The sequence below is a fragment of the Manihot esculenta genome, chromosome 2 (assembly GCF_001659605.2).
Source record: "Manihot esculenta cultivar AM560-2 chromosome 2, M.esculenta_v8, whole genome shotgun sequence".
Classification (NCBI taxonomy): Eukaryota; Viridiplantae; Streptophyta; class Magnoliopsida; order Malpighiales; family Euphorbiaceae; genus Manihot; species Manihot esculenta.
The window spans coordinates 8,791,530-8,804,431 of NC_035162.2; the positions used below are offsets into that span (position 1 = coordinate 8,791,530).

Here is a 12,902-nt window from a genome sequence, read left to right on the forward strand (position 1 = left end):
AAAATATTAAAAAAATTAATTGAATTAAATTTTTATAAAATTTTTAATTACAAAGGGAAAGGTGAAGTTGAATTTCCACTCTTTTCATATTATTTCACATTCTATCTCTTTGAAATTTTAAATTTTATAAAATTTAAATTTAATAAAATTTTTCTTTATCAATTATATTATTTAGAATGAATAAATAAAATTATTTATAATTTTATTTTTTAATAAAAATAATTTATTTAAATTCTTTTATTTAAAATGGATTATTTTAAAGGAATAAATAATATAGTGTCTTGTTTCAAATGGAAAAATAGTTTGTAAATAATTTATGTAGCTAGTTGAAAAATTATTTAATAATTTAAATTAATCACCTAAATCTTATTTGTATTGATCAAACTATTATCTCTTTCAATATTCTTTATTTTTTCCACTTTATTTTATTCTATAAAAATAATAAGAAATTGTTAGAAATAAAAAAATTTAAATTCAATTAAAAATATAGATAATTAACAAGATATTAACTCCTATTAACAACAATTAAAGTAGTTACTAATCGCTTGAGATTGCATATGCCACATCAATCCACCACCATTACCATTACCATTACCATTACCAGCAATACAAGTTTTTTCTTAAAAGATGGAAGCGGCCGCCTCTCACTATAATTATAAACTTTAAAATATAAAATAGAGATTAAAGAAATGCATTTATAATTCATTATCCAAATATGTTTTGTAAATAAATATTCTACAAACATCTTGTATTATTCAACATATGTTTATAATTTTAAGATTTAATATGACGAAATTAACAATAATATGAATGAATATTGAAAAAAATTGATTGAAATTATTATTATTATTATTAAAAACAAAGTAAAATAAAACAAAGAAATCATATCAATAACATATTGCTAAAATTAATTAAAATACGTTGTTCAATAGTGTGCGACTAACTATAGATGGGCCGGGTTGCATCATGGGCTTCTTTTGCAGGGGATCAATCTCGCCTTTTTATTCAATTTTGAGCTCGTTTGGTGTTGCGGATAGTTTCGACCCACAAGAATCTAAAGGCCCTCAGAAGGCTATTACAATATGTTTGGAAGGACACTTTCCAGGTAAGATATGATTTTGATTTTTTAAAAAAAAGTAATATATTTATTTAGAAGGAAGGTTGTTTTAAGTGGTACATCGCAGAAGATGGGAGTGAGGACTTGAACTTAAAGACTTTATGTAAATTGTATATAGCCTTAGCCACTCAATCAAGTAAAATTAAGTATATATTTTTCTTTTTGTTAAAAGTAGGGCGATTACATTAATAAAAAAAGAAAAAGAAAAATAGGAGTTTATAATCTCGAATTTAAAACTCAAAGAAACTTGAAGGCCAAACAAACCCCAATTCAAACAAGAAGTATAGGCCAGAACAAAGCTTCTTCATTCCTTGAAAAATATAAGCATCAACAGAAAATAATAGTGGATACTCAATTCTGCATCAAAAACCATGGCTACTGTTTAGAGGAAAAAGCTAGTCTAAAACCAACAAATCATACAACCCATTAAAGCCAGTAACAACCTCAAGCTTCAAGCCCATAAACACTACAGTTCACAGCAACATGAAAGAGACACAGACAAAGCTCATTCTGCTTCCATACAGCCTTGAAGGTCAGCCATACTCCATCCTCCAAACTGGATGAGGTATTCAACGCTAAATCTAAAAGTTGGTTACCTTTCTCACTTGCTAGGGGTTTGCATGTAATAGAGAATAAACGGCTCGTGTTACATTATCTCTATTAAAAAATGTTTAAGTAAATTAATTATTAAATTTGATTAGAATAGAAATAAATTAAAATTCAAATAAAAAAACTGAATGAAACTATTATTTAATTTCAAGTTACCTAATTTCAAACCAAAATCTTTCTTTTTATTAGGAATCAGCCCGGAGTGATCCGGTGGCCACCCATAGTCACTTCTTTTTCTATACCTTAAATCAGTAAAACTTCACTCTGTGATGTAAAGAGAAGTCACCCACATCAAAATTTTCATAGTACATTAATTTTACAAGTCCTTCAAAGACGAATCCTCTGCAAACGCATCGCCCATTGCGGCTGCAACCTTATTCTTCTGGCATTTGGTGCCTACTGATAGACGTAGAGACCTAGACAATAGCATGATATGGAATGTACTAGCCCAGGGTCACAAAACATTGTAGCTCAAGGTTTTATTATTCCCCTACAAAACTTGAGTCAGAAAGAGCTGGTCCAGTAGGCTCCCTAACAGGGTCTCAGCCGCCCCAAAATAAATTGATAGATTGCAACTTTACCAACCAAACCTTGTCCCAACTCCCAATTCCCAACCACGTGGTGCTAGTGAAAAGTTGGCAACATTTTGGTCCCCAATAGCAACTGGGTGAGGCCCAGCACCTCCACCGGGTCTTGCTACTCCATCATCATCATCATCATCATCAAAATGCTATAATCATTCTATTTACTTCTCCAGTTTGCAGTTCCTCTTGTTATCATCAAGGAATCAACCACATGCTTATCCTTCATTAAATAAAGAGTCGCTTTACAACTAAAGCTTGTATATCATCCATGTACGTGCTTCATCTTCATGAGTTGTATCATCGCTTTGCCTTTTCTTGTCTTTTCTTTGCCTTTTATGGGGAACCTTGCTTTTAACAACTCAAGTGACCCAATCTTAGAAACACTGTGGAAGCCTACCATGTGGATTGGGATAGTCTTTGGGCCATCCTTAATCATCTTTGGAGCTATTAATTCACTTGTTTAATTATTTTAATTTTATTATTATGAGAGTTTTGACTCTTACCCATGTTGTTAAATAGTTTAGTATTATAATTAATATTGATTGTTTATTTTTGGAACTACTAAATGATGATGACTAACATCTACAACATCTATTAATAATTGATTGTAATTATTGAATCAAAAAAAGTAAAAGGTAATTAAGATGTGCATGTTACTTTAATGCCAATTGAATAAAAATATTATTATTTTTTTAAAAAATCAACAATAGACAAATAAAATAGTTAATCTTATAAATAAGATCTAACTATACAGATGTGTTTTTCTTGCAAGTATCAACAATATCAAAAAGCAGAAAAGTCAAGCATTTGGTTGAAAATGGAAAGATTTGTTTAAGGCTATGGAATAAAAGAATCTATTTTTATAAGAATGTCTGTCTCATGAAGGAAGGCAGCTGATTTCAAACAACAGCAATAGCTGGCTGTTATCATATTTATACATTATAAATTAAATAGTTAATATGGATTGGTTTGATTAATTGTTATAATTTGATAAAATCCGCCAAAATCAGCGGCTTCCAAAAAGAAAAGTAATTTCTGAGACATTCTATGTGGCTTTCAGAGGATACACATGTCGACAAGAACACAAATTTAAGTCAGATTCAATTTTTTTTTAATAAAATTTTCAATTTTATTAATTTTAATTTTTTTATTAATATAAATATTAAAAATAAAAATTTTAAGTTGAGAATCAAAATAATTAAAAAAATTACATAGATAAAATTTTACAAGTTGAATGAATTTTTTCATTTAATCTTTGAATAGTTTAACCTATTACCCACATAAATATTATTTAATAATTTATTTTTTTAAAAAAATTAATTCAATTCATAATTTATTAAACTCATTTTTTTAGATTTATTTTTTTATATCTAAATAATTTATAAAAATATTAAATAATCCAACTATTACTCATAATATTTTTTTTTAAAAAAATTAAAATTTATTTTTTTATAAATTTAAATATTCTAATATATAATTTTAATTATATAAATAAAAATAAATATGATTGATTATTATTTAAAAGTGATTATAAAAAATAAATATGAATAACTTAGGTTATAAATATTTTTAAAAAGAAAAAATATTAGTATAGTTGAAATATTCAAAATTAAAAGTAAATTTTTTGAATTGAAATAGAATGAAATAATTTATTATTATAAAAATAATATTAGTATTGCAATTTTATGAATGAGAGAATAATTATTAAATTTTTAAATTTTAAAAATTTATTAGTTTGTTTTTATATTAAAATTACATAAATAAAAATATTTTTATTTTTTATAAAATTAAATTATTTAATAATTTATTAAAAAATTATTAGTGAATTTATTTATTAAAGTAGATATTAAATAATACATATTTAAAATTATATGATTAAAAATATAAATATTTAATATAGATTAATAATATAATTTTTAAATATAAATTACTAATAAATTATGTAAAAATTTAATAATAATTTTTTATTTAATTAAAATTAAAAAAATTATTTAAATATACCTAAATAATTTAAAAATTTTCATGTGCCATGCCTCCTTATCGCACTTTGGATCCGCAATGCAGACGGACGAGTACACGTAACATAAAACAGGTGCACTTATCAATAAATAAATAAATCAACCAGGCCGTGAGATAAGAGGCTTTTTCATGCCCGTATAACGGGGCGCCAAATGGAGGAGTCGTGCGCATAAGCAACTGTCCACGAGCTGTTAGTTACTGCAATACAACTGCTTTTTTTAATCATTTTCTTTCCTTTTCAATTCGTGCTGGTAGTTTATTTTATTAAATTTACCATCACCTTTTATCAAATTTTCAAGCATTTTTTAAAAGTTCTTTTACATATTATTATTATTATTATTATTATTGATGGATGTAAATAAACTAAACGATCGAATTTCCGAGAATTTTTGATGTACTAAACTAGCATCATCATTGACGTCTATGTAGAAGATTAAGGCGTTTTGCTTAAGCCACCTACAAAGTCAAGGTTGTGTAGTTGTGTGATCTAACCTAATAATTACACAGTAAACATTGGGGCATGCAAATAAATGTTTCAATAATAATAATAATAATAATATAGGAAACTGAGATATAATTACAGAATAAAGTAAAAATATCATATTGAAGGTTCGCTTTCCGGCCACTTATTCCTGGCAATTGCCTTCTCCCTGTGTCATCATCATCGTCCCTATTCTTAATTCTTCAATTATTATCTTCTTATGGGCTTCTGCATCACACAAAAATTTTCACTTTTTTATTCTTTTTCAAACTCTCCACCCCTCTGTTCCTTTTCCTTGACCAAGTTCCTCTGCCTCTTCACTTCGTTTATTTCCAGTTCAAGGACGGGTTTTTACCTGGAGTTTCTGCACTTTCTTCATGAGACTCCATTTGGGGTGTTGCCATTTCTCTCAAAGGTACACTGGAAAATGATTATCTTTTGTTTTGGTATTTTGGTACTGATTGTTTGGATGCTGTAAGAGTAGCTGCAGGAAAAGGAAATGGAAAATGAATGTTTCAAATTTCTGTGCTTTCATGTCGGTTGCTTTTTTCTTATGAAACTGTGAAGGTAATAACTGAAAGTCACTGCAACTGAGCCATTTTCAGTTGTGTCAGGCTCAGTTAAGTCTGGTTTTCTTCTTTTTCTCGATTAGAAAAATTAAGAATTCCACTGTTTTCTCTTTCTGCTTGCAAAACAGAGTAATTTTGCTCTGTTTTTTGATGGGGCATTATATGGAATGCAATGAGTTTGCTTTGTTTTATTTTCATAGTTTTGTTTTGAGATCATGTGTCTGTATACGTCCTGCTTCTTCATGGAGAATTCATATTGAGTTGAGCTTTTTGATTGTATGAAGTTCTTTCTGGATCTTTTTGTGGTGTGAAGTTCTCTCATAATGATGTTCGAAGAAAAATTGGTTTCCAACGAATGTCCGCTTGGAATTTGCTTGAAATTTGAAACCCAACGTTTGCTGCCATCCTTCAAGTTTTTCCTTATTCTTTAAACATCAGAATTTTCTAGTTTGAGGGTGTGCCGCTAATTCTTATTTTCCCAAATTTTATGGCGAAACTCTATCAATTTCCACATGGCGAAAGAGTGATGCGATATGTTTTAAGAAATTAAACAATGCAGAGGAACTGTGTGCGACCTCTAGCTGAGTTGTTAGGAAGTGTATGTGTGTAAGAGACACATGTAGGGCTTAGCGTGTTTTAGGGAAGGAAGTTACAAGTCCAGTAGGCAGGCTGTATGAGTTGCAAATGTAATCAAGAACTCCCATTCTTGAACTTATGAATAAATCCTCTAAGTTCTCTGGGTTTCTTCTTCTCTCTCTGTTTTCTTAATTTCTGCATTTGGTCCATATCAAGAAGAAAACTAAACCTAAAATAGGTACGCATTAAGCGACACAGGAACAAAGCATCTCACATTTGCAGGCTTTGGGAAGATTTGATATACACAGCTTTACCTCTACAAAGTAGAGAGGCTGTGTCCGTTGTTTGAACCAGTGACCCCCAACTCCAAGTCAAAGGTGGAGTAATTTTATTGTTACACTGAAGTCCGTGCATCAAGTTGTTAAAAGCCTTTGCTCTTGATCTTTTGTGAGCCTTGTAACCAATAATATTTGCAGATTGGTCAATTGGTCTTAGTCGAGTGGATTTCCCCGGTTGATTTTATTACAAACTAGCCAAAAAATCAGAATTCCATTTTATTTCTTCTACTTCTGATATTGGGATAAATTTGTTGTTAGCGCTGCAGATTATGATAAAGTCCGTGGCTGTTACTTTTGAATTTTAATGGGGTGAAGCAGATGCATAGCTGAGGAAGTGACAGAATTTTGGTAGACCATTTAGCCGCATGGGCGGACTTTTTCATTTCTTTGACTTCAAAGGCAGCATGGCCAGGAAAGTTCTTGCACGTAAAAAACATGTGGAAGGTAATGCATGAAGGGAACTGAGCTCCACACTTTGTTAACTACCTTTCAGTTCTGAATTATAAGAGAACATAAGATTGATGATCTTTTGTTTAGTGGTTTCGGGGTTGTCATGTCATGATCCATGAAATCTAGGCATACTCTGGATGTTTACTACGTTGATACAAAGAATTTCGACTAATTTATCAATAGTAGAGTCAGTTAAATGATGGCAAATGCAAAGTTGGTTCTGTATGCAGTAAACTGAAAATTTAATTGATTGTCTTGGATTAACTAAGGACTACCCCCATAATGGACAAGATGCCTACCAAGACAATTATGGGCTTTTTTAATCTGCAATTTGCTGATTCCAATACAATTATGCTAACTAAATTTATTTTTCTAACCATCTTGATAAGTAATGCACACTGAACTTCTCTGCAGGATTAGAAGCTCCTCGAAATAGCTTGGAGATGCAAGTGGAAACTTCTCATAGCTGTTGTGCTGCTGGAGATATGCTGGTATTTATCCTGAATCACATACTGAAATCTCATTAGTTCTTTTTCCTTTATATTTACATTTATTCTCTTTGTTATGTATTCATATAAACTTAGCAAAAAAATTTGCATTACACTCATCAGGTTGAAGAAGACTGGTCCGAAAAGAGCTGTTATCCAATTGAAGCTTCAATGAAGAGGTTGATTAATGAGGAAATTTCCAAACAACCTAACACCAGGCAAAATGCACCAAGCATTGTGGCCCGGCTGATGGGTATCGATGTGTTACCAGTAGATACGGAATATGTAGTACAGCCAGTTGATAAAAAGAATGGTGGCATCGTAACTAAGCACTTGAGAAGGGAGAAAAACGAAAGGAGCTCGGTCGATCATTTCTCTTCCAATTCAAATTCCTCCAGGCATATGGAAATTGATTCACTTCACCATAGTGAAGAACGATATGTTGACAGCTGGAGTAATGGCCAGAAGTTAGGAAAACCAAGGCCTCGAGAACATCCTCAAGAGGAGGAACTACAGAAGTTCAAAAAAGAATTTGAAGCATGGCAAGCTGCCAGGTTTAAGGAATGTTCGAAGTTCGTTGAACCTGGCAGCGATCCTGGTCAGTTGCTTGCCCGAGAGAACATCAACAAGTATAAAATGTTAGTTGATGCAAATTCTGTAATGTCAACAAGTGAAAAGCCTGTAGAGGGTCCTGTGTTAAAAGCAAGGTCGCTGGAAACAGCTAACTTGCATCAGTTGGAAATCTTTCCAGCCGAACAGAAGGAATCATTTTCTTCAAGAAACAAAAGTGTACATAGAAACTACAAGAACTCGATACATTATGATCAGAAAATGGATGCATCTTCTGCCCCCACAAGGATAGTAGTCCTGAAGCCTGGTCCTGATAGAATTTGGGACCATGAAGAATGTTGGACTAGTTCCTCCGGGACTTTGGATGACAGAGGTAGTATAGAAGAGTTCCTTGAGGAGGTGAAGGAAAGGCTGAAATGTGAACTGCAAGGAAAAACAGTTAAAAGGGGTTCTGTTGTTAGAGGAAGTGGAGTTGAGACCCCCTTTAATGAAAAGCCATCAAATACAAAGCAAATTGCTCGGCATTTAGCAAAACATGTCAAAGATAATGTTATGCAAGACCTTGGAATCAATCTGCTTCGATCAGAATCAACACGATCATATAGAAATGAGATTCAGTTCAATGGGCCTAATTCTCCTGAGTTCATCAACAGGGATACTAGGAGATTCTTGTCAGAGAAACTGAGGAATGTACTCAAGAGAGGAACACATTCTTTTGATGTTCCTTTAGTTGTTAATGGAAGCTCTGGATCAACTCTCTTAGATGATGAGAAAATCAGACTACAAGAAGTGAGATATACCTCACAAGCTGGAATTTTGCCTAGCCACTGGGAAATTGTGAAAGACGATCAAGAAATGCAAGCTAGAGCTTTCAGGCATGCGGATGATGATGGAGTGCTTCATACACAATCGTCTCCTAGGAACCTAATTAGGTCTTTATCAGCTCCTGTATCAGGAACATCCTTTGGTAAGCTTCTCCTTGAGGACCGCCACATTTTAACAGGTGCTCATATCAGGAGGAAGCATGAATCCATTGATAATGTGACAACGGAGTTGAAAAAACAGAACAAAGAAAGATTTAATATCAAAGAAAAGGTTTCCAATTTCAGGTACAGTTTCGCACTTAAGGGAAGGCTATTTGGCAAAAAGCTTCAACCAGTGGTTGAATCACATGATTCTGAACAGGATGTTGTAAAGGATATAATGAGCGGACCAACAGTTGTTAGGAACTTTGGCAAAAGACAGATAATGGTACGTTCAATTATTATTTCATTATCTTCTATCTCCACTAGTTGTCCAATTGACTCATCTTTAATTGTCTGCTCTTAGGAGAACTCAACCGAGGTACCTCCAAGCCCTGCGTCTGTCTGCAGCAGTGCTCAAGAAGAGTCCTGGATACCAGTGGATTATCTCAGCCCAGTATCAACACCTGATGTCACTCCAGGGGAAGAAAGTACTGCACCACAGGTTTTAGAGATCAGCTCTAATCTTAATGGTATAGCAACAAGTGATTTCTTCCTTTCAATTCATCGTCTATGCATGAAGTTATTTAACTCCGTGTCTTCTGTGTTTATTTTGCAAACTATTATAAATTTTTAGGTGAACTTTTCCGTCTTTCTCAAAGTTTACATTGTTTCGTGTCGTTTTATGCTCATGTTATGCCTCAGTATCATTCTGTAGAGTATTAGTTGCTTGTCATTCTATATGGACTTGATCAAAGTTCTTGTAATTTGTTTATTTGTAACTTGTAAGATCCTGCAGACTGAGTCACCGAGTATCGATATGACACTTACTTAAAAAAATCAAGACATTTGATTTGCAACTCAGTGAAATTGCAAAGCTGAAAGGTAACTTATTTTTGCTGATAGCTTTTCTATTTGATGATTATGCAGAGCTGCAGAGGCAACTAAGTCAACTCAAATCTAATGAAGCAGAAGACTCAACAATTGAACAAGAGCCTAGTGAGTGCACAATGGTTGATTTGGATGATAATGTGGCAGCTTACTTAAGGGATTTGCTTGTTGCTTCTGGACTGTATGAGGGATCATGCGATAAATTTTTCTCCAGATGGGATCCACTTGCAAAGCCTATCAGCAACTCGGTGTTTGAAAAAGTTGAAGAAACTTGTAAAAAATTGGCCAAGGATAATAATCAAAATGGCAATAGAGAAGACAATGAGAAGATGGTAGATCACAAAATGCTATATGATCTAATCAATGAAGTACTGTCAACTGTACTTAGACCGTCTGAGGCCATGTCTAGATTCACAAATAAGACCATAAGTTCCTCCATGTTGAGACCTCTACGTGGAAGGAAACTATTGGATTCTGTATGGAAGACTATCCGCGTATATTTATATCCCCCAGATGACAAATCTTACCATTCACTGGATAGTTTGATGACCAGGAATCTGCAATCCACTCCATGGCTGAGCTTGATGAAGGACGAGGTAAATTCTCTAGGAGGAGAGATGGAATGGATGATTTTGGGAGATCTAATAAAGGAAATTGTGAATGATATTCATTTGTAATTGTGTTTGAATTAGGACATTTTGTACATATGACGGATGATCAGCAGGTCACTTGTTAGATGATACAGACACGAAATGATGAGTCATTGGTGAGTGAGAGTACATCTTCAAGCTAAGTCAGCCATGAAAATCATTCGATGGTCTGTGAAAACAGACGTTTATGTTAGCACAAGGTTCCACAAGCCAGCAATACGAATGATTTTCGTGGCTGTGTCCTAATTTGGGGATGACAATGTTTTCTTGCTGCTGGAATAGGAGATTTCACGTCACGTATATATAAATGAAAGTACTTTTCCTTGGGTGTTTGATATAGAGGTGAGTTCATATCTGTACATGAGTTAAAATTGTATCGTTTTTCTTTTTACCAGAAATACTTTTTCGAAATTCTTACCCATATTCAACCATTTTAAAATTTTTGTCAATTTAAATTAAAGATGAGATCCATCATAATTAACTAATAAATAATTTAGGGAATAGTAAATAATTTAGCTCTTAATGAAGGTGTAGAGGATTTGTGAAGAACTGGGTAGTGGGCTAATTTATAGCAAACTGCAAAATTTTGAACGTGAGCAGGATGAGCAATTGAGAGCATTCAACGAAGCCTCATGAATCAGAATGGCTCACGAGTGGGCTGTTGAGTTTGCAGCCAAAACGAATCAAAGGGGGGCCTATCATGAGTTGATTCGCAATCATTAAACACAGCAAGGTGGCAAAGTTATACCAGAAAATAACAATTTGTGGCAGGTTCATTTGGCCCCACATTCCACGTTGTTGCATTTTTTTATTAATTTTTTTTAATAAACAAAAATTTGAAAAAATTGCCGTTGGTTTTTCAGCAACTAACTTGGATTTGGGCTTTGAATTGCTGCCTAAGTTTGCACCAACTTCACAATTAGTGCCGTGATTGATTACTTAATTAACTTCTAAGTTTTCCTAAAATTAATCATAGCACTTTCAACTCAAATTCTTCTTTTTCTTTTTTTTTTTCAAGTAAAATAATATAATACGTTGTAAATATGAAACATGACTATTAAAAATTTTAATTAATATTATTTAATTAAGATAAAATTTAAAAAATTTAATTTTTAAATTTTTTTATTAAATTTTTAAAAATTAAAAAGTATGACAAACCATCTACAATTTATAATAATAAAAAATTTTAATACTCAAAAATATAAAAAATTAAAATTATTATAGACGAACTCAAAAATTAAATTCGGTCTAAATTTTTTTATAAAATTTAAAATTAATTGATCCGTATTAAAATATTATATTATAAATTTTCATAAACTTTTTTAAAGTGAAACTTAATTAAATGATATTATATTTTGTAAAATTAAATTAATCAGCTGTTTTATTTTAATAAAATAATTAAAGAATTTGATTTTATAAAATAAAAAATATTATAATTGAATGATTTTAAAATATCAGTGAATTAATAAATTTTCTAAAAATTTAAAAATTACTTTTTCCTTTTAAAACTCTTTAAAAAATAATTTTTTTTAAATATTAAATAAATTATGAATGTCGTAGATTATATAATGAAAGATAAAAGGGAACATTTGTTTTGAATTGGAAAGTAATTTATTAAATAAATAAATTTGAAATGGGTAAATAATTGATTTATTTAATTTGATTTTTAAAGAAAAGTTATAAACAAAAATTGAATCAAAGTGAAGTTATCCAAACTTCTAAGATTTTAATTACTATCGCTTGTTACATTAATTTATATTCTAACCGATTTTTCATTAAATTAATATTGAGCTTCAGCTTATACTTTTCAAATAAATTTAGTTCAGCTCATTCTCAATCTTTTATTTAAATTTATATAAAAAGTTTTAATTAATTCAACTTAACTAAAAAATAAATAAATTAAAATTTTTATTTAGAAATATCTTTAAATAGAAAAAAAAATAACTTAGTAGTTTTTTTAAAAAAACATGATCGACAAGTGCGAGAAAAGTTTCATTAGTTTTATATGTAAAAATTGTAAACTAATTACATAACTTTCAATTCTTTTGAAATCAACATAAGGGTTGAAATAAAATGCTAAGTGCATTAGTTGTTACCTTACATCTTTGACCCCAAATGGAAATTGCTGATGGTGAAGTTGCACATGCCCCTACCTAACCCTATTCAAATTACAAATAAAATAAATAGAAATTAACACTAATAGTAGGTGTATCTAATAAATTTAATTTATTTTTAATTTTTTTATAAAAAAAAATAAGAATTATCATTGGATAATCACAAAAATTTAAGTTTTTTTTGGTACAATTAATTTTAAAGTCAATTCGTTGAAATTATAAGTAATTAGATTGTGCATGTAGACAAGACAACAGTACCAAACTCATGGATCATGCTTCAACTACAACTTAATCTCATGTTACTCCTGTATCTTGTATTTCATACACATGGGTTCACATGCATTGGATTTCAACACTATTCCATTTTTTATTGAATTTTTTTTTCCTAATAAATTATATATTATATAAAAAAATTCATTATGGAATAATTTCAGTAAATGCCAAATTATTGTCTTTATGCTATCTCCATATAAATATAGAAATG

At 30.9% G+C, this 12,902-nt stretch overlaps 1 protein-coding gene across 2 annotated transcripts; it reads left to right on the plus strand.

Annotated features, from left to right (window-relative positions):
- The first annotated feature begins 4,937 nt into the window (after positions 1-4,937).
- On the plus strand, positions 4,938-10,643 carry LOC110609781. Of its 2 annotated transcripts, none has more exons than XM_021749577.2 (6): positions 4,938-5,225; positions 6,552-6,737; positions 7,158-7,234; positions 7,355-9,052; positions 9,131-9,296; positions 9,694-10,643. In XM_021749577.2, the coding sequence occupies exons 2-6, from the start codon at positions 6,659-6,661 to the stop codon at positions 10,329-10,331; spliced, it is 2,658 nt and encodes an 885-aa protein (XP_021605269.1). In that variant the 5' UTR covers positions 4,938-5,225; positions 6,552-6,658; the 3' UTR covers positions 10,332-10,643. The 2 variants fall into 2 exon arrangements, with proteins under 2 accessions (XP_021605269.1, XP_021605268.1); XM_021749576.2 differs by having other exon boundaries at positions 6,560-6,737.
- The last annotated feature ends 2,259 nt before the right edge of the window (positions 10,644-12,902 follow it).